At 40.7% G+C, this 26,309-nt stretch overlaps 1 protein-coding gene across 1 annotated transcript in view; it reads right to left on the minus strand.

Moving 5' to 3' along the window:
- Positions 1 to 630: 630 nt before the first annotated feature.
- CARD11 (caspase recruitment domain family member 11) overlaps positions 631 to 26,309 on the minus strand; it is an 84,797-nt gene continuing 59,118 nt past the window's right edge. The window contains exons 16-23 of the mRNA XM_053470704.1: positions 16,495 to 16,735; positions 8,874 to 8,970; positions 7,966 to 8,061; positions 5,509 to 5,626; positions 4,188 to 4,367; positions 3,033 to 3,157; positions 2,495 to 2,610; positions 631 to 982 (exon numbers count right to left, since the gene is read on the minus strand). Coding sequence (XP_053326679.1) covers positions 766 to 982; positions 2,495 to 2,610; positions 3,033 to 3,157; positions 4,188 to 4,367; positions 5,509 to 5,626; positions 7,966 to 8,061; positions 8,874 to 8,970; positions 16,495 to 16,735 — 1,190 coding nt within the window. The 3' untranslated portion in view covers positions 631 to 765. The remainder of the gene's footprint in view (positions 983 to 2,494; positions 2,611 to 3,032; positions 3,158 to 4,187; positions 4,368 to 5,508; positions 5,627 to 7,965; positions 8,062 to 8,873; positions 8,971 to 16,494; positions 16,736 to 26,309) is intronic.

Below are 26,309 nucleotides of genomic sequence, written 5' to 3' on the forward strand. Positions count from 1 at the left end.
ATAACTTGTTTTATATGTGGAAAGGTTGAAATAAGACCATCAAATTGAACCTCTCCAAGTTATCCTTACTTACACCAATCCAGAATAAGGCAAACCCCCTTTAAAGCAGATGTCATTTTTGTTCATATAGTGGGTCAATGTGCAGTCAAAATAAGTTGAAATTTGTACGATGTGTACTTAGTACCCTTTCTTGCCAAAAATCACATTTATCTCTGTTAGTTAATATGGTTATAGCCTTAGTACATATAACAGTGGCTTCTCTATTCATGATTGGCCTCTTGTTATTTGAGAGGGTGAAGAAAGATTTCTCCTGCATGGGCCTCATAACAATATTGAATGTATTTATACATTGTGATGAAGCCATTACTTGAGGCCTGCTCATTGCAGTGTTGAAACACTAATTTTGTAGCTCACCTTTAAGTTCTTTCCAAATAGATGCATACTCCAAATGTACTCTAATCACATTCTCTGATAGACACCCTTTAATACATTGTAATCATTTGTTTGTCTTAGCAACTTGAACTTGACGTTACAATGTTTACTGTGTTTGGAGTTTTTTTTTTACATATAAAAAAACGTACCAAAGCCCTGTCATATAACACAATATGAATTTTTAAACGACCATCCTTTTTGTAATTTAATTTTATTTTGTAAAATATGCCAGACATGCAAGACCATAAAAAATATTCTATCCATATTTAGAAAGTCATCCACTGGGTTAGCGGCTTTACATTTTAAGTGTTATATGACCTTATTAAGCCTAATTTAGCCATTACTTTGAACAGGGTCAACATCAATCCATACAGTCTTCTGTTGTTCCTCTGCAATTTTTTCCTTAATTATTCTTAAAAGATCCTCAATGCTGCCCCATGACTCCACATCTATTGTAGCATAGAGACATGGAACCGACTCAAGCTCCTTTTCCTTCTGACGACACGTGCGTAGAAATTCTTCTTCTGTCTCGGGCCATGCTTGCAACCTCCTACATTAACGGACAAATATAAAAAAAAAGCTTTATGTAAATATTTAGATAGTTATTTTATGCCATTTTCAACGGTGCCAATTTTTTTTTGGTTTCAGGCAATCTCAGCACAATTATAATTTAGTCTCTAATCTCCTGAACTATTAGTAAACATTATAGATCCAGAGTTCGTCTGCAACAATTTTCTGGATATTTAAAGCATAGATGATGGGTCACTAACATTTTTGCTCTTGTTAAGCCCGATGCACTTCTCATAGTGGGCTCTGCCCAGGCCTGACACATTGATACAGGTGTGGTACTTTTTACCTATAGAACACCAACACAGCCCAGGGCCATTTTTAACGTGGGACAAAAGGGGGAGATGCTCCCGACCTTTTGGGCCTGTAACCATTTCTGCATAGTCCCGCAAGGCCCCTCTGTGTTGCTCGTACACAAAAGGGATGTGATGATGGGGGAGGGGGCACCACAGTGCACTTAAACACATAAAGCTGTCTTGCACGTTCATTTTGGGCCAGACTCCATTCATTTGCTATGCAATTGCTTAGTATTGTGCTCCTCCCCCGAGGGTGTGGCATGAGAACATCTCACCTAGATTCACGCTAGGGTCAGAGGGAGGGAAGACTGCACTGACTGTGACACTGACTAATCTGCAAAGTCAGTGAGGCAAGTCATTTTTTTGTGTGGGTTTTTGGAGTAGAGGGCATAATTGCATGATAGGGAGCACGGGGAAGTGTGTGTGTGTGTGTGTGGGGGGGGGGTTCCAGCAAATGCTCAGAGTCTAATTAATATTAAAGGCAGCCCTGACTCACCCATGTATATGTGAAAGTGCTTACATTGTTGCTAAAACTCTTTTTGCTTATATTGACTAGGACAACATGTATGAATTACAGCTGGGTCTGGGTTCTGCCTTAATTATCTTATGAGTGGATTCATATTTTCTTTTTGGTTTACCTGGCCCATATTTGAATTTAATAAGATAAGAGTTCATTCATCTCTCCACTTAAACATTTGAGAATGTAGAGCATTGTGTGACCAAGGCATTAATAAGTGGTTAACTAACAGCCCTTACATTACAAACAGTAGTTTCTGACTAATGTTCTCATCTAAGTATATGGGAAATGCCAGGATTTAGTATTGGTTTTGTTTTTGCATAATCCATAAGTGGAACTATCCTAGGAATAGGAAATGATCAGATAAATTTTGCTAAAGTTGAATTGTACCTCTTACTTTGGAAGAGCCTCATAAAACCTAGTATTTCAAGTTATGTATTGCTAGCTAGCAACATGTTCCTCAGTCCTTTTTACCTGATCAAATTGAAAAAGAAATGACTAACCTGTAAAGAATACATTGATCAGTCAAGTAGGTCAGCCAGCCGTACCTTCAGTTATAACCCCCAAAACAAACATGTCCCTCTTCTTCTATTGAAAATGTTGGATTGCGTGTGATGGTAATTGCACATCAACCATTTTAAAATACCTTCTTGCATATTATTATTCTGACTGATTATGTTACCTGAATTTCTTAAGGTTTTTCTCTGAAACTCTGACAAAAAGGATGATGGGGAAGAGTTTAGCCTTTATTAGCTGCCTTGTACATTCCAGTCCAACTTCAAGCAAACAGTGCTTATTCTACAAAAAGAAATATGTTTTACTAAACAGACATATTTTATATTATAAACAACATTTCCAGAAATATCTTAAAATAGTGTTATGGGCAGATTAAATGTTCATGCAGTTTATATGATTATTATTTATTTGGTGATATTAGGTGATATGTTCTATTGTGTTTCTCTTGATGATGCAATCACAGTTTATTAAATATTTTTTTAATAAAGGTAAATAGTATATAAGATACAATTAGCTAAGCAGACATATTATTTAAAACATTTGTTTCACAGCATGAGCTTCAACTTGGCATTAATATTATTAATTAATTAGTATTAATTGTAGCACTGAAACAATTAAGCAAAATACATAATATGTTTATGTTTTATCTGTTTTATAACTGTGTCATATGATTGCATTATTGTAAGGGTTTGTGACTACTATACCTTTGAAGCAACAGCCTCAATATTGGGTGTGGTAATACATTCATAGCTGTTTACATTCCTCTCTCTGAAGTAGATAATTGTTTCTGATTTTTGCTTCTTTTGAAATGCTTCTTTTGTTATGATATCTAGAGTAAGAAGATATTTTTGGTTTGTTTAATTTAAGGACTAAGCTTATTATATGCTACAGGACCAGAACATTTTTTGTGTTTTCTCTATGTCTTTGTTCAACAGTTAATTAGCACATTCTCATTAACTTGACCAAAGCAAATTATGGATTTTTTGTTTTGATGACAATTCATTCTATAAAAGTTCAGTGGTAGATTTGGGCAAAACCACTTGCCCGCATCTGACAAAGTGTGGATAGTAGTCCCCTTTGAAAATTCCCCAGATAAAAGCGCAGCTCCTGCAAAATTCAAATCATATACGGATCCAGGGGGGGCAATTGCCCCCCTCGAGAAAAGCGGAGACATGCTTTGGGAGTAGGGATAGAGAGGTGAGTCCTGATACTTGTACTTACCTCTTTATCTCCCTAACTCCCAGGAGGAGACAAGGTCACGCAATGTCGCGGGGGTAGGACAGCAAATTGTAGAGGTGTTTATGTTAGTGTGTGTATGGGTATGTATATTAGTGTCTGCCTGGGTAAGTATGTCAGTGTCTGCTCCTGCTAATGTATGTCAGTGTCTGTCTGGGTATATTAGTGTGTGTCTGTATGTTATTGTGTGTTTGGGTACGTATGTTAAACTCTGCCTGGGCGTGTTAGTGTGTGTCTGCTTGGGCATGTTAGTGTGTGTCTGTATGTTAGTATGTGTATAGGTATGTATGTTAGTGTCTGTCTGAGTTTCCAAGCCTATTATATGCTACAGGACCAGAACAATTTTCATGTTTTCTATATGTCTTTCTTCAACAGTTAATTAGAAGATTCTCATTAACCAGAGATGTTCAGATCACTGTGGATAGACAACCACACGTTTCTAATGGTGGTAATAATGGGTTTCTACTATATTTTCATCTGTAAACATCATTACATATTTTTATTTAACATAGCAAATGCTAAAGTATAGGTAGTGTCCTCAATTAGTCTTTTGTCCCCAAGAAATGTGGTCCAATGTTCCTTTTTAAATAACGCAATTAAATTTACTTGATTGGTATTCTTACCTTGCTTAGATGTATTAAACTCAGATGCTCCACCAGAGTTTAGAATTTTTTTAACTAGAATATTTGCTATTGTACAGGGTGCAAAAAGAACTGGTCGCCTTTTATCACAGTGAAAAGGTTGCACCAAACTGTATGGGATTAGATTCAGGCTCTTTTTGAAGTTGCTGTCAGGGTCAAGGTCTTAAACAAAAAAGTAATGTAAAAGGTTAAGGCAATTTGTTTCCAAATTAATAGACACAATTTTATAGGAAAAGCAGAAAGACTACCAAGACAAAGCATACATTTGAAAGTATACATTTCCATTAGAGGTAGCTGGCCCAGCTGTTCTTGAAGCACAACACACCCTTGCCCCAGACTTGGCTTGAAAAGTACAACCACTGCAAAACGTGGAAGGAAGGTCTGTATGTTTGCTTGCCATGACCAAATTCCCAAGTTAGATGAGAAGTTGGAGGCAGGGGATAGACTCGAGCAGTTGTTTTACAATTAATGTATTCAGATATTGTACTGTAGGTATTGTACCATAGATATTTAAAGTGCCACGGTTGCCTAGTCATCTACGGTTTATTTTCATCTGAAAACACTGTTACATATGACAACTAAATGCCCGATTGTCCTCGTAATGGCAAAACTAACAGAATTTTTGTTTGGCTTTTATCGCTGTTTATTGTTTTACCTTGTGTTACTACTTTTTACTTAAATAAACTTTCACGGTTGAAGTGTGATATAGATTCCTGTTTCCTGTTTTGGTGTTTGGTGACTAATTGCAAGATATTTTGTATACAGTAGTGACCAAGGTCTTGTGTTGCTAACACCGAATAATGAGTGAACGTGACTGACAAATATTAGTAGGAGTACTTCCCCTTTAAATACTGGATCCATAAGTTTTCAGCAACCTACTGCTCCTATGTGTGAAGATGTAACACAACCCAGTTTCTGTGATGTTTTGTTTGCAGTTGTATATAGGTTTCCTGACTTTTCTTTTCCTTTCATTGAGATAATCTGCACCATTGGAAATGTTTTATTCTTGTTTTTATCTATTAACACTGATCAAGTTTCTAACAAAAAAGATTGAAAATGCAAGGATCCAATATTTTTGGGGAAAGTACTCCCACTAATATTTATCAGTCATATTCACTCATTGTTCGGTGTGGGCAACACTAGACCTTAGTCACCACTGTATACAAATTATGTCTCAACACTGTGTGGGAAGTGCTACTGTGTTTACAGCAATATTTGGTTGATCCAGATAATTAATTCAATAATTGTTTGCGCTTAAGTACACATTTTTTGTCTTTTGCAATATATTGGCTAAAACACATACCATCATGTTTATCTAGTAAAAGCTTCATTGTTTCTGTAGATGGAGAGTTACAGGAGATCATCCGTACACGTTCATTACTATTCATCCTTTTGTATTTGTTTTCAGAGCGGTTGACAAACTTAAAAAGAAACATAGTTTGTTTAGACGTAAAATGAAAAAAAGTAGTTACAAGGCAGAGATATTCCAAAGCAAACAAATGCTATTTATGACATCCACTGCAACCCTTTTTGCTTTCATAAAACCAACTCCACAGAAACGACAAAAAAATGTCTCACTTAAGTGTAATGTTCCATGTTCTTCTAAATTCACTTCTCTGTGGCTTTTAATTCCTTTGATTACTCTGTACTTTTGCTTTGGTTAGTCTTGAAATCACTTGTACTGCCCTCACCTGCTATAGGCCTACATACTAAACAGCTCCTATGGTGTCTATTTTACTAAATGTACTAAACCCTTATTCCTCTTATATCCAGTGTGCTACAAACCTCAGTCCTTTTTTCAAGAGGGCCTCTCTACTGCTCCATTTCTGATTTGACTTTTGACATTTTCATGGCTTCACTATCCATTTCTGACAACATAGAGAACTTTTCTTTTCCTGCTTTCCCAACCAATTTTGCATTGATACCCTTTTTCATATACACTAATAGTCTCTGTAGTCTCTGCAATTCTTCTTCTACCAGACTCTCCACTACTTATTCCAAATATTCACTAAAACCAACCTGTCAGAGAAACAATATATCCGCTTAATACCCACAATAAATAAAATGTTCTGTAACGCTGCTATCTATAGGTCACCTCCCTTAAACCTCCCCAAAGGTGTCTCTTAGTTATATTAGTATGAGTATGACATTGAGGAGAATAATAACTATGTATTTTATTTACACAATTTCATTTATAACAAAATGTGTGCTGTTTCTGTACACAGTATTGTAAGTTACAGCTGTAGGACACTGGGATATGTTCATAACCACCAAACAATCTGACATAATACAAAAGATAGGTGTCAGGGGAGGAAAGAAGGACTGGGGGTGTGAGGCCAAAAAAAAGGAACTTCCCACTTGGGAGTAGGGTGACCACATCGGCCACTCTTTTCCAGGACACATATAACTTTGACATCTTTGACATCTTGCTGACCAGTCCTGATAAAATGCTGGTCTGCAGTATGGGGCATGTATAGACTTATGGAAGGGAACTAATTAGTTACATATCCCCCATACTGCAGACAGCACTTTATCTGAGCCGGTCATCAATATGTAAAAATTATATGTGAAAATACTTTATATTAAACAATTATATTGGAAAGCATGGCCTATTTAGCCACCCTACTTGGGAGGTATGCCTTACTATCAGTCTCAATTTCCTATAACGTAATAGTCTGCAAACTCACAAAGAGGGCCCTTGTCTTCCTCTCCACCAGCATGCATTAAAATATGTTCATATATTTGTTAACTTTATAGTTATTTGAATTTTTTATAGTATATGGTAACAGGGCTATGGAGTTTGCTGGTGCTGTACAAATAAAATGTTATGTAATGCTAGTTGAGGCACATTTGCTTCCATTTCTGATTTCTGTGTTTCTTCCCTGCACCACCTCTTATGTTGTTGGGATACATGTGGAATACAGCTGGGTTGCATTAAAATCATGACCACCCTGCATGATAAATCTTTTGTATTCATACTTGGCTAAATGGTGCAAAACAAATTCAGAGTAAAGCACACCTTTTATCAAATGAACTACATGCTTTGGCAGACAATAAACAGGCCAATTATCAGGGCATAAAAATAGCAGACTGCGATTTTTAAGCCCCGATAAAGACTTAAAGCAGGAACTTACATTGAGGCATGTCCCTACTAGTTGCTTGCTTGTCTAAACACTTCTGCATCTCCATACCTGTTGCTTTTTGTTATTTTTAGTACTAAAAAATACACATAAAAAGGAGCTTTTTGGCAGGGGTCCGTGAAGTAACAATTACTGAACAAATATATTCATTTGATTAAAAAAATACATTGAGAAGACATCCTCATCTTAAAAAGGGAAGTCCAAAGGAAACCAATATTTATCTTTCACCATTGAGTACAGTGCTGTATACAACAATGTAGTTTAGCCTTTTAATTCCAATAACCTTCCAAAACAATTGCAGACCTGGATGCTACCATTGCAGGTTTATGGGTTATGTCAATTAAATCCTGCTTATCCAAAGAAAATCCTTTCTCCACAGACTTTGATTAGTCAGAGAATACGTGTCTGGACTGAGCAGTTCTATTGTTTAAAACAAGGCATGATAATAAGGTATGATAAGATATTACACTGTGTATCTAGTAAATAACAGCACTATAACACATACTAATTATTCAGCTCTCTTGAAATATATATTACGTAAAAACGCTTCCAATATATTTTACTTGTTTTGTCACCGCTAATAAAACATCTTGGTAGGAGCTCCCCTTTACAAACTTTACCTGCAAAATTTGTCCAAACAGAAAACTTGCTCTTGAAAGACGTGGGCTGCTCTTGGAGTCAGTTTGCATAGATGTCTCATCTGGTTGAAGCGTATTCTACAGAGTGTAAATAGAAGATTTATTTGTATTTGCAATTGATTTTAGGTTTATCTTTGAGTATTTCGCTATGTAGTACTCATTTTATGAGCAATAAAAAACTGTTTGTGACCAAGCTATATATTTAGACAGAATAAGCTCCTGGTTATGTCTACAGGGGGGCTTCAAAGGACCTCTGAGAAGCAGAAACGGAGGCAGGTGCACGGGGTGCACAGAACCCAGGTGGCAGGGAGCGGAGGAGAGAGAGGGGCGCCAAGCTCATGAAAGAGTTTTCAGCATCAGCTCTACTCTCTTTCCTCCGCTCCCTGCTGCCACCCACCTCGGCTCTGCCCTGACTGTGGTGGTCACCCTGGATCACTATAGTTGTGGTATACCACTGTCAGGCTCAGTATATACAGTGTATATACAGTATATTAATTGAAGTTATTTGGAGGGGAGTTATACTGTATCCCTCAGTATAAAAATGTGAAATAGTTTTGGGAAAATCTGTACTATTATTTCTGTAACTCTCTACACTTCTAATATCATGAATTTCCTTGTTATTTATTTATCTACTTTCCTCAAAATAACCCCAATAGAGATATATTGGGGGGCCCAATTTTCTGTTATTGCAACAAGAGCTAGCTACGGCTTTGCCCCTCTTGCTTAGCGACTTCTTTAAGTTAGAGCGCAGGATGTTACTGAAACATTTAGGTCCCAAAATGACACTGACAAGCTGTTTGGGGACAAGGATTGCAGTGACCAAGTGTTTGGGGTGTCTGGTTATTGTGTGTTAGCATCGAGTGTCTGTGTAGTGGGAAAAAAACACTTACTCTCATAGCTCGTAGTGTATTGCTTGAACCTTCTCCATCATCTTTGATGCCTCTTTGCATTAATTTCTGCAGCTTGACCAAAAATATCTGCTGAGCCCTGGGAGAGAATAAACAAAATGTTTCACTACATTAGAGAGTATAGTGCCTTGCAAAAGTATTCACCCCCTTGGCATTTTTTCTATTTTGTTGCATGACAACCTGGAATTAAATTAGATTTATATTTTGATTTCATCTTATGGAGATACACAAAATAGTCCTAAGTGAAATGAAGAATATATATATATTTTTTAAAAACGCAAATGTATTCTCTTTGCTATGAAGCCTTAAAATAAATTAAATAAATAAGATCTGGTGCAACCAATTACTTTCAGTCGTCAAATAATTAAATAAAGTCCATCTGTGTGCAATCTAAGTGTCACATGACCCCAGTATATAAACACCTGTTCTGAAAGGCCCCAGAGTCTGCAACACCACTGAGCAAAGGGCACCACCAAGCAAGCAGCACCATGAAGACCAAGGAGCGCTTCAAACAGGTCAGGGACAAAGTTGTGGAGAAGTACAGATCAGGGTTGGGTTATAAAAAAGGTATCTGAAACTGTGAACATCCCACAGAGCACCATTAAATCCATGATTAAGAAAGAATATGGCACCAAAACAAACCTGCAAGAGATTATTTATCATTACAGAATCTGTGGTATGATTAAAGATTACTGTACACCAGCAGCTTGAACTTGAAGGAGCTGGAGCAGTTTTGCCTTGAAGAATGGGCAAAAATCCCAGTGGATAGATGTGCCAAGCTAATAGAGATGATTTTAACTGATTTATGTATTTTATTTCTGATTTAATCTTATGAATATGTTCTGGGAACATGATGTCTGCTGCTTGCGATACCAATCTCTATATAATAAATATTTATTGAGAAAATGTTGTCTTCAGTATTCCTGAAAAAGGAAGAGAGATCTACAATACCATTTTCTGAAGAACCCTTACCATTATTCTCCTTGTGATTGCAATGTTTATCATTATAGATTTTGTTATACATTATAACTCTGCACTATAAATATATATACCGTATATTATTTTTTGGTAGAAAACATCACTATATATACAAAGAAAAACACTTGAAGAGCTCTATTCAATTGAAGTACATATGAGTACTACACGTATAGTCCCAAATTTTGGACCACTACACTATATATACAAAATATTTTGGTTTTTTTATGTTATACAAACCCTGGAGGTGGATTGGAGATTGTTCACTTATTGATATCACAGATTTTGAAGATATGCATGAGAGTACAACTATTAAAGATACAGGCACATTTGGATTGAAATGCCACACTATATTTATTTTTCATTTACATGTATGAATAATTATTAAGACACATAAGTTCTATTTACAAATATGATCTTTTTTCAGGTTATTGTATTCCTTTATTTGAGGCTCACACTAATATGTATATATGTATGTATATGTATATCTTTTTTGTTAATTAACAAATAAACCTATTTAAAAAGTCATAGATGCTGTGGCTTCAATTGATCTCTGGGCACAATATTTGTTATATTTCGCTTTAGAGACATGCACTCTAATATTCAGACATTTCCACTGCCATGAAGCCCACTGTTTGGTCTGAATCAAAGTTGTACGCAAACATTGTAAGCAGGACATTTACTTTTTTACAATTTAGTAAGTATGTTTTTCTCTTTTACTCTACAACTCTGCTGAATAGCATTGCTGCCTGTAATTGATAATAATGTCACTAATGGCCTTTCCTTTTAACACATATTAAACATAGTTGTAGTAAATATCAAGCAACAGATATTTGGCCTACCACAACTACAACAACAAACAAGAATAAGAGAAAAGATAATTTGTTAATACAATACAAATTTGATATTCCCTTCATAAAACCATGGTAGATGCTGATAGTTATTACATAAAGGATATTATACCCAAATAATAATAGGAAAACAAGCTCAGATGTTTTAGCATGTTGGTAAAACTGCATAGTTCCAACTAAATTAAATATAATTATCAGAGCCATCCCTAGGCAGGTGCTAGCATTGCATTACAAAATACCCCCACGAAGAAATAGTCCCACAGATCACTTTGTGCCTGGCCTCTAGGACAGGCCCAGGCACAAAGTACAGATTGCAATTTGTTTCTCACCCTACTTCAATTCAATATTCCCTGGTAGGACTGACCTACAGTGCTCCATGCTCACCTGATCTGCAACTCCATATCAATTGTAGCAGCGTGTGGCCTCCGGCTGGATTTGCCCATCCGCAGACTACGTGAGCACAGAAATGTCATGTGCAGGTTCCAGTGGCGTTGTTAAAGGGGGCATGGGGAGGGATGCCCCCCCTAGGCTATTTCCTGTTGCCCCTCGTCAAATTTGGAACCACCCAACGGACACTGTATGGCTGGATTGCCCGGGACAGTCTGGCAATGGGACTTTAAATCCCGGGCAGCCTCATCGAAAGCTCGGCGCCCATCATTCTCCTTCGCGAGGCCTCTACCTCCGTCGCAGTGCCGGCATGTCATGCTGAGCGCCGGAATTTGACGTCATATACCGGCGCTCAGCAGTGAAGCAGCACACACTGTGGCAGAGCAGGGAGACAGAAGCCTCATGCTCCTGCCGCAGGACTTAAAGGTGAGTGAACTACTGACTTAAAGGTGAGTGAACTACAAAGAGAGCATGGGCGTAGGAACCCCTAAAATTCTCCCCATCTCTCACACTACCTACCCCCTCTCCCCCCTCTCACACTATCTACCCCCTCCCTACCCTCCCTTCTCATACTATCTACCCCCTCCCTACCCTCCCTTCTCACACTATCTACCCCCTCCCTACCCTCCCTTCTCACACTATCTACCCTCTCCCTACCCCCTTCTCACTAGCTACCCTCTCCCTACCCTCCCTTCTCACTAGCTACCCTCTCCCTATCGCACTCATTTTTCACTGTGAGAAAATATGGCCTTTTAATATAAAGTAAATGACACAAAACCTTTACTTTTCCTCTCACTGATTTCTGGGCCTAGAAAGTTTTGTGACTACAAATTCAGGACTCAGGATAATTAAAAATTAAATAGTTCTATTTATTCTAGGGATGCACCAAAATGAAAATTCTGCACCAAAATGAAAATTCTGGACCAAAACATTCACGGTTCACTTCACCAAAACCCCACCTTTAAAAATAATAATAAAAACTCAAATTTTTAATAAAAGTAGGTAACACACCACAATTGGACAAAAAAAAATAGCAATATGACTTGGCATGATAGGAGTGTGATTGCTAACAGCAATCACACTCCTATCATACCCAGGCAGCCAGGACATGCTGGTATAGGGTGGCTGTAAGTGATGTGCAGACCCCATATTGTTGGCAGCATCAGTACACAAGGGGGGCAGCTAACTAGGTTTCAGCATGTACTGGCTGACTTGGCATGATAGGAGTGTGATTGCTAACAGCAATCACAGTCCCATCATGCCTAGGTTTCAGCACTTACACATCCATGCTATCACACACACACTCATTAATTCATATACTCATTCATTCACAGATTAATTCCCTCAATCACGCATACTGATTCAAACAACCTCCCCACCCCCTTACCTGCACTGCAGCTCCTCGATGCCGCTCACAGACTTCAGCAGGGGGCGCGGCCTCCCTCTGCGTTCTCTGGTACTGCACAGAGGAAGCAGGATGTGATGTGATGTCACGTGAACTCTGCTGGGTTCCACTTCCTCTGTGCAATACAGAAGACCCTCCCACAGGTAAGTAGCGGGGGGGGATTCCTACAGCCCTGGGGGGGATTTCTTAATTATCGGTCCCCCCCGCATGAGTTACTGGGGTGGATCTGCCCCCCCCGGTTCCTACGCCCATGAAAGAGAGGGTAAATAGTGAGAAGGGAAAGGGGAGTGAGAGAGGTTAGAAAGTGATAAGGGAGGGACAGGGGGTAGAACGTGAGAAAGAGGGTAGTAAGAATATTGAAATAAGTAAAGAGTGTGAATGAATTAATGTGTGGATGAATTGTCTGAATGAAAGTGTGAATTAGTGAGTCACTTTAAAAGTGTTTGTGTGTATCAGATGTATAATTGTGGAAAGGGAAAGATGGCACTAGCAGGGTGTTTGAGCCTTGGGTACCACAGACCGGGCTGTTTGGGGACAAAGATGGCAAATCCTATGTGTGTTATCTGGGTGCTGGTCAGGTTCTATACGGGCAGTGTGGATGCCAGGGCTGGCTTTGGGGTGTGCAACTTGTGATCTATGCCTCTAATTTAGGGGGTTTTTTTTAACCTTTAATGCCATGTTTTTATTTTTTATGTGAATTCCAATTGATCTATACCTGCAAAGATGGGTTGTTGTGTTATTCTGTAGATCCATATCTGCTATGCTATGTTTCCATACATTATTTATATATACCTGCAAATACGGGGTTTGTTCCGTTGATCAATACCTGCAATGCTGTTTCCATGTATTTGACCTATACCCTCAGTGCTGAGTTTACATGTGCTTTCCAGTTGATCTATACCTGCTATGTTTCTATATATTACTATTGTATACCTGCAAATACAGGATTTGTATGTCTGATTCTGTTTATTTGATCTATACCTTCAGTGCTGAGTTCACAAGTGAATTTCAATTGATATATACAAGCAATGCTGGGTTTGTGTGTTAATGTGTTGATCTATACGGACTATCGGCAGCAGGCGCTAATATTAATATATATATCGCCAGCAGGGTCTAATATTAAAGAAACTGCCAGTTCAGTTTTTTTCAAATCATATTTCAATCATTTCAAAGAGAAGTACTTATTATGTAGTTAAAAATGCATATATGTGATGACATAAATCAATAATAAAGGGGCTTGCTGGGGGCATTAATACAAATAGTGGTGGCTGGAGGGAATCATGCAAGGGTGAGGAGGCACCACATTAATCAATAATAAAGGGGCTTGCTGGGGGAATTAATACAAATAGTGGTGGCTGGAGGCAATCATGCAAGGGTGAGGGGGCACCACATTAATCAATACTAAAAGGGTGCTGGCTGAGGCATCAATACACAAGGGGCAAAAACACTAAAGGGGAACAATGCACTGTGGAAAATCCATCCTGATGTAGATGTCTGTGTCATAGATCGTGTCCTGCTGTTTGTGTGTTTTCGGTTATCAGTGTAGCAGAGCCTGTCCTGATGTGTGTATATGGGTGTTGGTGTGGCAGCACCTGTCCTGGTGTTTGGGTGTCAGTGTGGCAGAGCCTGTCCTGTGTGTCTTTGGGTGTCAATGTGGCAGAGCCTGTCCTGGTGTGTCTTTGGGTGTCAGTGTGGCAGAGCCTGTCCTGGTGTGTGTTTGGGTGTTGGTGTGTGAAAGCCTGTCCTGGTGTGTGTTTGGGTGTTGGTGTGTCAGAGCCTGTCCTGGTCTGTGTGTTTGGGTGTCAGTGTGGCAGAGCCTGTCCTGGTGTGTGTGTTTGGGTGTTGGTGTGGCAGAGCCTGTCTTGGTGTGTGTGTTTGGGTGTTGGTGTGGCAGAGTCTGTCCTGGTGTTTAGGTGTTGGTGTGGCAGAGCCTATGCTGGTGTGTGTGTCTGGGTGTCGGTGTGGCAGAGCCTGTCTTGGTCTGTGTGTCTGGATGTTGGTGTGGCAGAGCCTGACCTGGTGTGTGTGTTTTGGTGTCGGTATGGCATAGTCTGTCCTAGTGTGTGTGTTTGGGTGTCAGTGTGGCAGAGCCTCTCCTGGTGTGTGTCTGCATGTTGGTGTGGCAGAGCCTGTCCTGGTGTGTGTGTTTGGGTGTTGGTGTGGCATAGTCTGTCCTAGTGTGTGTGTTTGGGTGTCAGTGTGGCAGAGCCTGTCCTGGTGTGTTTCTGGATGTTGGTGTGGTAGAGCCTGTCCTGGTGTGTGTGTTTGGGTGTTGGTGTGGCAGAGCCTGTCCTGGTGTGTGCCTGGGTGTCAGTGTGGCATAGCCTATCCTGGTGTGTGTGTTTGGGCATCTGTTTCCTGGCACTTAACTTACAGTAGGAACTATTTCATTTTTACTTATCCAGAGATAAAATGCTCCTGAATTTGTAGTGACTTCAGGGGACAAAACTTTCAAGGCCCTGAAATCATTTAGTGGAAAAGTTAAGGTATTGCATTATTGTGGCTTAAGGCTTCCCATATTGAATGATCAAGTATTATGTTAGTCCAGTCACAAAAGTATAATTTCACAGCACATAACTTTTGGCTATATATAGTATAAAGTGTGTGTGTGTTTTTTCAATGGTATAATTTAATGGTGGAAATTGTTAATGTCCCCCAGATCTTATGTGCCCCTCCCTATATATTGTTTCTAGATTCGCCACTGTTTGTAACGTCAAGCCTTGTCCTCTCTCTGTCTTTCCCCATAACAGCTAAGGGGACATTAGTTGTATGGAAAGCTCACTATGTGTAGGGGCAAATGTCTGTATTTGGATTGGAAATTGGCTAAAAGATAGAATGCAGAGAGTTGATGTGAATGGATGTTTCTCAGACTGTACGCAGGTAGTAAGTGGAGTGCCTCAGGGGTTTGTCCTGGGTCCTCTTCTTTTTAATTTATTTATAAATGATATCCCAAGCTGCATTGGGCAGGGTCATTCAGACTAATCTCTATGTTTCTTCTTTGCAGGAGGATTTAGACAGAGTTGGGAACTGGCCGTGCAAGTGGCAGATGAGGTTTAACATAGACAAATGCAAAGTTATGCATTATGATAAAAATAATAAAAATGCAACCTATACTATAAATGGAATATCCTTGGGGAAATCTACCAAGAAGGGCTGAGGAATAATGGAAGACAATAGACTGTGCACAATGCCAGCAAGCAGCTGCAAGGGCCAATAAGGTTTTGACATGCATAAAAAAATGGTATTGATTCACGGGAGGAGGATATCACCTTACCTCTTCACAGGTCAATGGTAAGATCTCACCTTGAATATGCAGTACAATTCTGGGCACGGGTCCTTAAAAAGGACATTATGGAACTAGAAAAAGTGCAAAGGAGGGCTACAAAATGAATTAGGGGATTGGGAGATACTAGTTATGAAGAGAGACTAAAAAAGTTAAAATTATATACACTGGAAAAATGTCGTCTTAGAAGGGATATGATAACATTATATAAAATATATGCAGGGCCAATATAAAGAGCTCTTCAGTGACCTGTTCATTAACGGAAATTTACAAAGAACAAGAGGTCACCCTCTGAGACTGGAAGAGCGGAGATTTCATAGATGACAAAGGAAGGCATTCTTTACCATAAAGGTATGGAATTTAATGCCTAGGGAGGTGGTGTTATAAATAATTTGATGCCTTCAAAAGGGGTCTGTATATTTTTTTAGCAAGGCATGACATACAGGGCTATAAATAGCCTCCTGATCCAAGGAGAAATCCGATTGCCTTTTGGAGTCAAGAAGGATTTTGTTTTCCCCTGATGGCAGAATTCGAAGTAGCTTAATTAGGGGTTTTTTTTGCCTTCTTTTGGATCAAGAGTAAGAAGTTTAGGTAGAAGGGTTGAACTTGATGGACTTAGGTCTTTTTTCTACCTTATGTACTATGTAACTATGTAAAATGAATTGTAAGATACGTATTTGCTTAAAGCTGTGATGTACATACCTGTTATAGCTTGGTATTGTCCCTGCCTCTAGATTTCTGTCAGTAAATGGATCAACTTTGGCACAAAACCACTCATATCTTCCATGATACATTGTATCGAGGACATGTACAATGTCATCGCACTGTAGAGACAAAGAGCAACTGTCCAACTGGCTTGAAATATTTAGATTTAAACGTATGTGAAATGAATCTCCTGACTTGATTTTTCCATTTTCCAAATCTCGTAACAATTTACGGTAACCTGCAAATGAAAATGTGAGACATTTGTTCATTAGTTACAATATAGATTGCTGAGAATCTGTGATGAGTTAAATTATTTTAATTTACTTATAAGGTATTACATAAACTTAATTTTTTTAATGGTCCCAACTGTAGATGTGAGCAGACAAGCAGAAGTGATCTATCAACAGAAAATACCAGTAGCAAAAAAAATAAAACAAAGTATTTATTGACATCTAATTAGAAATCAAAGTAGAAATTTAAGTAAATTATGAAGTGTGGGATACATTAAGTTGCAAGCAAGAAGGTGTTGTGCAAAGAAGAGAACAGAAATGCAAGAACTATAGGAGACATAAGAAATTTGTGACAGAATTGTACATGTAATTGTGGATTACATTAAAGATCTAACATAAAACTGAGCAGCAGATGTGGAGAGGTTAAAAAGATCATACCTTACATTTCCTATTTTGATCAGGGTATTTAGATTTAAGATTATTATTAAGTCACTAATTTAAATCAAAATGTATATGTAACACAGAAATATAGAATTTGACTACAATCGGCCCTCCTAGTTTGCCCTGAAGCTTACTTAGTTTTTAGTCCATGATCTTGTCTTAGATTTTAGATAGCTTTATGCCTATCCAATTCATGTTTAAATTCCCCCACTATATTATCACCTATCACAGTGGTTCTCAACTCAACCACTTTTGGGTTGCAACCCCGTCTTCAGTGGGTGGCGGAGGGTCAGAGCCGGACTGGAGGCATACCAGGAAAATTTCACTTTCCTGGGGCTGCCTTAGACATTCTAGCGGCAATCCGTGAGCCGCGGGCTGTCAGGATTGCTCTGCTGTCCCTTTTGCCTCTGTCCCCCACTAGGACACAGCCCCTGTTACCCCACCAAATCCCCTATTACTCCACTACAGCCCCAGTAACCCCCACCACAGCCCCTATCCACCATCACAGTCCCTGCCCCAACACAGTCCCTGTCCCCTACTCCCAGAGGCGTATCTACTGAAAATAGCGCCCATGGCAAAATTAACAATTGCACTCCAAATGCCAAGTTTATGCCCGGTGCCAAATAGCTGTAGCAGTAAATAATATAAAGTCCAAAAATAGTTACCGGCACTCCAGGGACTTTCCAAATAACCACACAAACAACTTCGGTTTTCAAGTCAACGTTTCAGTCTTGTTTATTACAGACTTTCATCAGGATATATATATATCCTATATACCGTATTGGCTCGGATATAGGCCGCCCCCGTATATAGGCCGCACCCTAAAAGTTTGGTGCTTTTTTAAAGACAAAGTTTTTTTCTTTAAAAAAGTACCAAGAAAAACATGCTGCCACTCTGCCCCCCCGAGATATGCTGCCACTGTCCTCCCTCCCCGAGATATGCTACCACTGTCCTCCCCCCCGAAATATGCTGCCATTATCCTCCTCCCCCCCGAGATATGCTGCCACTGTCCTCCCCCCCCCCCGAGATTTGCTGCCACTGTCCTCCTCTGCCCCCCCCCCCGACTTACCGGAGCAGACTCCCGGGTGTCTTGCAGGGCCGGCGGGGGACATCTACGCAATACGCGTATACAACGTTGTATACGCATATTGCGTAGATGTCCCCCACCGGCCCCGCAAGACACCCGGGATTCTGCTCCGGTAAGTCGGGGGTGGGCAGAGGTAAAACGCATATATAATATAAATATTAGTCCCTGCTGCCGATAGCGGGTATAGATCAACACACAAACCCAGATCAATTGAAATTCACTTGTGATCTCAGCACTGAAGGTATATATCAAATAAACAGAATCAGACATACAAGTCCTGTATTTGCAGGTATACAATAATAATATATGAAACGTAGCATCGCAGGTATAGATCAACTGAATAAGACATATTAACCCTGTATTTGCAGGTACACATAAATAATGTATGGAAACATAGCATAGCAGATATGGATCTACAGAATAACACAAAAACCCAGCTTTGCAGGTAAAGATCAATTGGAATTCACATAAAAACACGCATTAAAGGTATATTTAAAACCCCCTAAATTACAGGCATAGATCACAGGTTGCACACCCCAAAGCCAGCCCTGGCGTCCACACTGCCCAAATAGAACCTGGCCAGCACCCAGATAACACACATAAGATTTGCAATCTTTGTCCCCAAATAGCCCACAAGTCAACTTTGTCCCAAACAGTCCGGCCAGTGCCATCTTTGTCCCATATACACCCTGCCTGTGCCATCTTGGTCCCCAAGTCTCAAACCTCCTGCTAGTGCCATCTTTGCCCTTCCACAATTATACATCTATGATACACAAACACTTTTACAGTCACTCACTAATTCACACTTTAATTCAGACAACTCATCCACACATTAACTCATGCACTCCCTCATTCACTCAATGCATCCACACATTAACTCATGCTCTCCCTCATTCAGACAATTCATCCACACATTAACTCATGCTCTCCCTCATTCACTCAATGCATCAACACATTAACTCATGCTCTCCCTCATTCAGACAATTCATTCACACATTAACTCATGCTCTCCCTCATTCACTCAATGCATCAACACATTAACTCATGCTCTCCCTCATTCAGACAATACATTCACATATTAACTCATGCTCTCTCATTCACTCAATGTATCCACACATTAATGCACACTCTTTACTTATATCTACCCCCTCTCCCTCCCCTATCACTTTCTACCCCCCTCTCCCTCCCCTATCACTTTTTAACCCCCTCCCTTATCACTTTTTAACCCCCTCCCTCATCACTTTTTAACCCCCTCCCACCCTCATCACTTTTTAACCCCCTCCCTCCCTTATCACTTTCTAACCCCTCTCCCTCCCCCTACCCACTATATATCCCCCCTCCTTCCCCTATAACTTTCTACCCCCTCTCCCTCCCTCATCACTTTTTAACCCCCTCCCTCCCTCATCACTTTTTAACCCCCTCCCTCCCTCATCACTTTTTAACCCCCTCCCTCCCTCATCACTTTCTAACCCCTCTCCCTCCCCCTACCCACTATATATCCCCCCCTCTCACCTTGAAGTCCAGCGACTTCTGTCTTCCTGCACCGCTCGCTGGTGCCCGCTGCTTCACTGCTGAACCCAGCAGTGAAGCAGCGGGCACCAGCGAGCGGCTTTTAAACGCTGTCTTCTTTTTTTTTGATGCGGGGGAGAACGAGGGGCGCCGAGCGGTTGCTAGGCGCCCCTCTCTCTCCTCCGCATCAGTGTTTAAAAGCCGCTCGTTGGTGCCGGCATTTCATGCAGAGCGCCGCAATATGCCGGCATATTGTGGCGCTCTGCATGAAATGCCAGCACCGGGACGGGGGTAGAGGGCTCGTGGAGGAGAATGAGGGGCGCCGAGCGGTTGCTAGGCGCCCCTCTCTCTCCTCCGCATAAAAAAATAAATAAATGCCGGTGAGCGGCATTTAAAAGCCGCTCACCGGCACCCCCCTTGAGATGGCGCCCATGGCACGTGCCATGGCTGCCATACCCTATATACGCCTCTGCCTACTCCTCACCACAGCCCCCATGCACCATCTCAGCCCCAGTTACCCCCACACAGCCCTAGTTATCCCTACACCACAATCCCTGTCCCTCATCACAGCCCCTATGCACCATCTCAGCCCCAGTTACCCAGACACCACAAGCCCTGTCCACCCACCACAGCCCCTTTGTTTCCATCACCACAGCCACTGTTCCCCACCACTGCCCATATCCTCCAATACTGCCCATATGCCCACACCATAAATATTATCCCCTATTACAGCCCATATACCCCACCACTGCCCTCACTACTTCCCCTATCCCCTCACTGTCACTGGAGACTTCCCATTACATTCAGGAATTTGAACGCCACGGAGAATACACCATCATCTCTGGAGGAGTAAATTGGATATCCTTCACTGGAACCTTACAGGATTTTATCTAAGTTTGCTGAAGTACACCCAAAGCAGCGTTCCTCAGTCAACATGGCCTCAAAACCTAAATATGATACAAATTATATTACATTTCATATATTGAAGAGAGACATGATGGACAGAAACCACAGTGTGTTTTGTGTAGCGAAACATTGGCTAATGAAAGCATGAAGCCATCAAAGCTAAAGCGCCATTTAGACACAAAACACCCGGCCTTTGCAGAAAAACCTGTTGAGTATTTTCAACGAAAACTACAAGAGCTGAGGGCATCACAAAAATCTTCTTGTTCAAAGCAAGAGCAGGCACTCTGAGCATCTTACCACGTAGCTCATCGTATTGCAGAAGACCTTATTTTACCTGCCGCCATTGATATGGCCAGAGAGGTCCTGGATCAATCTTCTGCAGATAAATTGAAGACAATTCCACTATCCAATGACACGATACGCAGGAGGATTCAAGAAATGTCAGGTGACATAAAACAGCAGACCACAGTTCGCATCAACACTAACAAATACTATTAATTACAATTGGATGAATCCACGGATGTTGTGAACCATGCCATTTTCCTGGTTTATGTGAGGACATTTTCAGTACTTTGGATTCATACTTGGATTCAGTGTGCTTGATATGGGATATGTGTGCCGGAATCACAACCGATGGTGCAGCCTGCATGATTGGAAAACACTCAGGGGTGGCGAAGAGAATTCTTGAAAAGGCACCAAATGCGGTTTGGAACCATTGTTTTTTGCACAGGGAGGCATTAGCAGCCAAGGATATGGTGCCAGTGCTTCACAAAACTTTGAAAGATGCTGTCAAAGTGGTGAACTACATTAAACAGAGTGCCAAGCATGCCAGGTGTTTTCAGAAGCTGTGCATAAACCTGGGCAGTGAACATGTACAGGTGCTGTATCATGTGGAGGTGCGCTGGCTTTCCAGGGGCAAAGTTCTCTCACGTTTATACGAACTAAGAGTGCAACTCAACTCTTGCCGATCTGTTTAACAGTGACACGTGGCTTGTACAAGTTGCTTATTTTGCAGATGTGTTTGAGCAGCTGAACACATTAAATGCAACGGAAGGGACACAATATTTTTGCACAGATTGAAAAAATCGAGGCTTTCAAAAAGAAAATGGCATTGTGGACAAGTCATGTTTGCAAAGAGAGATTTGATATGTTCCCCAATGCTAGTCATGAGCTTACACACCCGGACTCCACAGGCAGAAATGAACTGAAGAACACTATAGTAGAACATCTCTGTGCTGCAGGAACGTTTTAAAGACTACTTTCCAGAGCAGCACAGGGATGACGGCTTGACACGCGATCCCTTTGGAATTGATTTGGAAAGCGTCATGTTGCCAAGCAACGAAGAGAGTCAGCTTGTAAAGCTTTCATGCGATCAGATGCTAAATTTTTTTTTTACTGAGTTAACCCTCTCCCAGTTTTGGTGTAATGTTATGGCTGAATATCCTTCCATCTCAACCCATTATTAGTTCTACCTCATATGTTGCAATGACTGTTTATTTATTGGGTTTTTCCCTCAATGGCACTTTCATTTCACTAGCACTGTGATTATTGCACAATTAATTTTCACTAGCGCTGTGATTGTGCAAAGTATCCGTTTGTTTGTTTACTGTTTGTTTACTGTTTAAAAATGGCATATATATGTATGTGGAATACTGCACAAGTTGTTTTATGGAATAAAATATAATGTTTCGGAAATTAAATTATTTTTGGGTCATGACTTAATGACCAAAGACAAATGTGGGTCCTGAGGATACATGGGTTGAGAACCACTGACCTATCACATCTGATGAGAGGCTGGTCAACATATCTACTGCCTTTGCAGTAAAGTAATACTTCCTTACATTACACCTAAACCTCTGATCCTCTATTTTTAGACTATGATCTCTTGTTCTAAAGTTTCTCCATCTGCATGCATTTCCCTCTTGTGCTTTTTTTTATAATATCTTTAAGTATCATAGTTAGGAGCTTGCATTGTTTAAGTCACTTGCTTTCTGTAAGTGGCCAACACAAGAATTGTAAAGAGAAAGTAAGGTAAGCTAGATATTGTCAGGGTCCATCCAGGCTGCGGGGCTGCATATCTCTGTTTTTCCCTGCCTTGCCTCAGTTCCCATGTTTTGCTGTGGTCCATTCCTGGATTTCCATATGCTCTGTTCTGTACCTCTGATTCCTGGATTCTAGTTCTGCTCTTTGCTTTAGCTCCTGTTTCCTTTATAAGGTGTGCCCCACCCGTTTGTTATGTTTGTCTACGGAAGCTAAGCAGGGTAACAGCAGAAACATAGCAAGCAAGAGGGACAGAGCGAGCAAGGGACAGGGAGAATGAGCAAAAAACATAACCAGAAAAGACATACATGTACAGGACACAACAAAGGACAGGGAACAAGGCAAGGAACACAGGATGGAGTGAGGAGCCAGAATCCTCGGACGCTTCTCCTTTAAGCAAGTATAGGACATCTTAACTGGGACATGGGGAGAGGAGAGAGGAACTGAAATCCTCAGATGATTCAGGGAAAGGAGGGCAAAAGTACATAAGAAACAGACAAACATGAATACAGGAACTAGCCTAGGACTATGTGATAACAATTGGAGATTCCATCACATCATATGGCCGTAGTATGCCTAGCCCACCACTACGCCAAAGTACTCCAGTATTCAGTAGGTCCTAACGCTAAACCCTGCTTACTGAATTACTAATAAACTAAACATTAAATCTCAACACAGAACCGAGAAGGACATACCTTTAGACCGCAGACTGAGACAAACATAACAAACAGATGGGGCACACCTTATAAAGGAAACAGAAGCTGAATCAAAGAGCAGAACTAGAATCCAGGAATCAGAGGTACAGAACAGAGCATATGGAAATCCAGGAATGGACCACAGCAAAACATGGGAGGCAAGGCAGGGAAAAACAGAGATATGCAGCTCCGCAGCCTAGATGGACCCTGACAGATATAAATATGCATGTCTCGCCATAGTATGAACAAGCTTGGAGATCTCACTCAGTGCACATCATGTCAGATGTATGCATGTTTGGAACAGCAGTGCCTGTGTCCATATCACTGTGGCAAGTGTGAACAACTGGCCTCTCTGGAAGCTGAGGTTGGAGTTCTGAAGAGGCACATTGAAACACTGAGAGAGATTGACAATCTTGAGAGGAGTCTCTTGTTCACTGAACAGAGTTTAGATGGGACCCCTAGCAATGACGGAGGAGATCAGTCAGAAGGGTGCCAGGCTCATAGCTGGGTGACAGTTAGACATGGTTACAGTGGGGGAGGGAAGAGGGAAGCCAGTCCAGAGTTTTTCCATTCCAACAAATTTCCCCATTTAACTGTGCATGTTGGGGAGGCAGACTCAGAAGTGAGAATTCTGGAAAAAGCTGTTCTCCCTAATAGCCAAGAAAGCAGATCATCCAGTATACAGGGGATCCAGAAGGAAGGGAAGCCCAGGAAGGTTGTGGTGGTAGGGGATTTTATAATTAAGAGAAAAGACAGGGTAATCTGTGGCTCTGATCACAGCAACCAAATGGTTTGCTGTCTCCCGGGTGCCCAGGTTCGGTATTCTGCAGACAGAGTGGATAGATTATTGGGAGGGGCTGGTGAGGATCCAGCTGTCTTAGTGCACATTGGCACCAATGACCTAGTAAGAGGTAGATGGAGTGTCCTAAAAGGTAATTTTAGGGATTTAGGGAGTAAGATTAAAAAAAGGACGTCCAAGATAGTATTCTCAGAGATACTACCTGTGTCATGCGGGAGAATAGGAAGCTAAATGCATGGCTGAAGTCTTGGTGTAAGATGGGGGGCTTTGGGTTTTTGGAGCACTGGGCTGATTTTGCTTTGGGGTACGATCTCTATAGTAATGATGGATTGCACCTGAATGCAAAGGGGGTCTAATGTGCTAGGGAATAGAATGGCAAGATGGCTGGAGGAGATTTTAAACCAGGAATGGGGGGGGGATAAATACCGGGCTAGACAGTATGGATCTGGGGGCTTGGTCTGTACATATAATAGGGAGGAGCATATATTTTGCCCCCCAAAATAAGGTCAGAAAGCGATTGCAGCATTAGCGTTAAATGACAAGCTAAAGTTCATGTCTACAAATACTTGCAGTTTAAGGAATAGGATCCATGAACTTGTAACAGTAGTGGCAATTGAGAATATTGCTATAGTGGCTGTTACTGAGACATGGTATAATGAGAAAAATGATGGGACATATCAATACCGGGGTACTCTTTATATTGAAAAGACAGAAAAGGCATTGTCTATTTAATTTATTTATTCTTAATCTACAATCACAAGAGGTTTCTGAAGGGATTCAGCTCACATGTCTATAAGAAAAAGGCACATAATAGAGAGAAATAATCTAATCAACACTGAGCACATAAGTAAACAAATATTAAAATAATTTGCTGATAAGATAGCAAATAATAGGATACCATGAATACCAGGACACTATAGGTCTAAAGTTATACAGAATAAAATATGTTTCACTTATATAGACAATAATACCGAAATAATAGAAGGCAATTATACGGGATTTCACTCACATGATTATAAAAAGTAGGCACATAAAAAACAAATATTAAAAGAAAAAAAGTTAGTACAGGAAGAAATTTATATAGAATAAAATATGTTCCACTTATATTGATCGAAATAATAGAAGGCAATTATTTGTAGATAATTTTTTTTCCCTCTCTTCTCCTTCTTCTCTTCCTTCCCGCTTTGCTCACCTGGCTGTCTTGGCTGTTCCTGGTGCAGATGCAGTTTGGATGGACGTGGTCTACAACCACTGTTTTTGAGTTATGGGGACTGCATATTTTCTGCTACCGGGGTCCTTTACATATCATTTGGGGGGTTCTTTATTTTGGTTTGGGTGGTGGACGGGTTATTTGTGTTACAGGGGCGAATTAACTTGCTAGCTTGAAGTTTGTTGAATCTCTGTTTGAAGCTCGCCTTATTTTTTCTTTACTGGGTCATTTGGCTTAAACTTCCCCTTCTCACACTGGAAGCTCGCTGTGACATTTGCCAGTTGGCATCTTCCCCCTGACATTTTAATATTTTTATATTATTTTATTGTGGGTTTTTTTGTGTGTTTGAAGATCGCCTTATCTTCGCTGTTTATGTCTCCCATGTTCTCTGGTCTGCTAGCTTGAACTTCCCCTACTTCTATTGGAAGCTCGCTGTGGGCGTGACGTTGCCTATCTGACATTTTTACTTTTTTTATATGTTTCTGTGTCTGTATCCAGCTGTTGGGATTTCACCTTGTCAGCTTGATGTGGGGGTTGTGGATCCTTTTTGCTGTTGTTTTGTTATAACTCTCTTACATTACCTGCCAGATTAGTGTCTACTGGTTTATTTGTCTCTGCCTGCCCTACTTGGGGGTTTCCCTCCTGTTCTTGGGTGTCCCCCTTCTTCTTTTCTCCTTTTCTTTCTCTCTGTCCCTTCTCTTGTGCTGTCAGGGGGGAGCAGTGCCTTCAAGGACCCATGGAGAAATACATGGATCCCCGCTTAAATCTTCCACCAGGCAGGGTAAAACCCAGGAGAGACTGAAAGGAACAGCTAAACCCACACAACTGCCTCCTTCTCAGAAAAAAAGCCCTCTCGCCCGATGCCTTGGAGGATGATGTGCGTTCTGCTCCACTC

Source organism: Spea bombifrons, chromosome 7, assembly GCF_027358695.1.
Source record: "Spea bombifrons isolate aSpeBom1 chromosome 7, aSpeBom1.2.pri, whole genome shotgun sequence".
In the NCBI taxonomy this organism is placed as follows: domain Eukaryota; kingdom Metazoa; phylum Chordata; class Amphibia; order Anura; family Pelobatidae; genus Spea; species Spea bombifrons.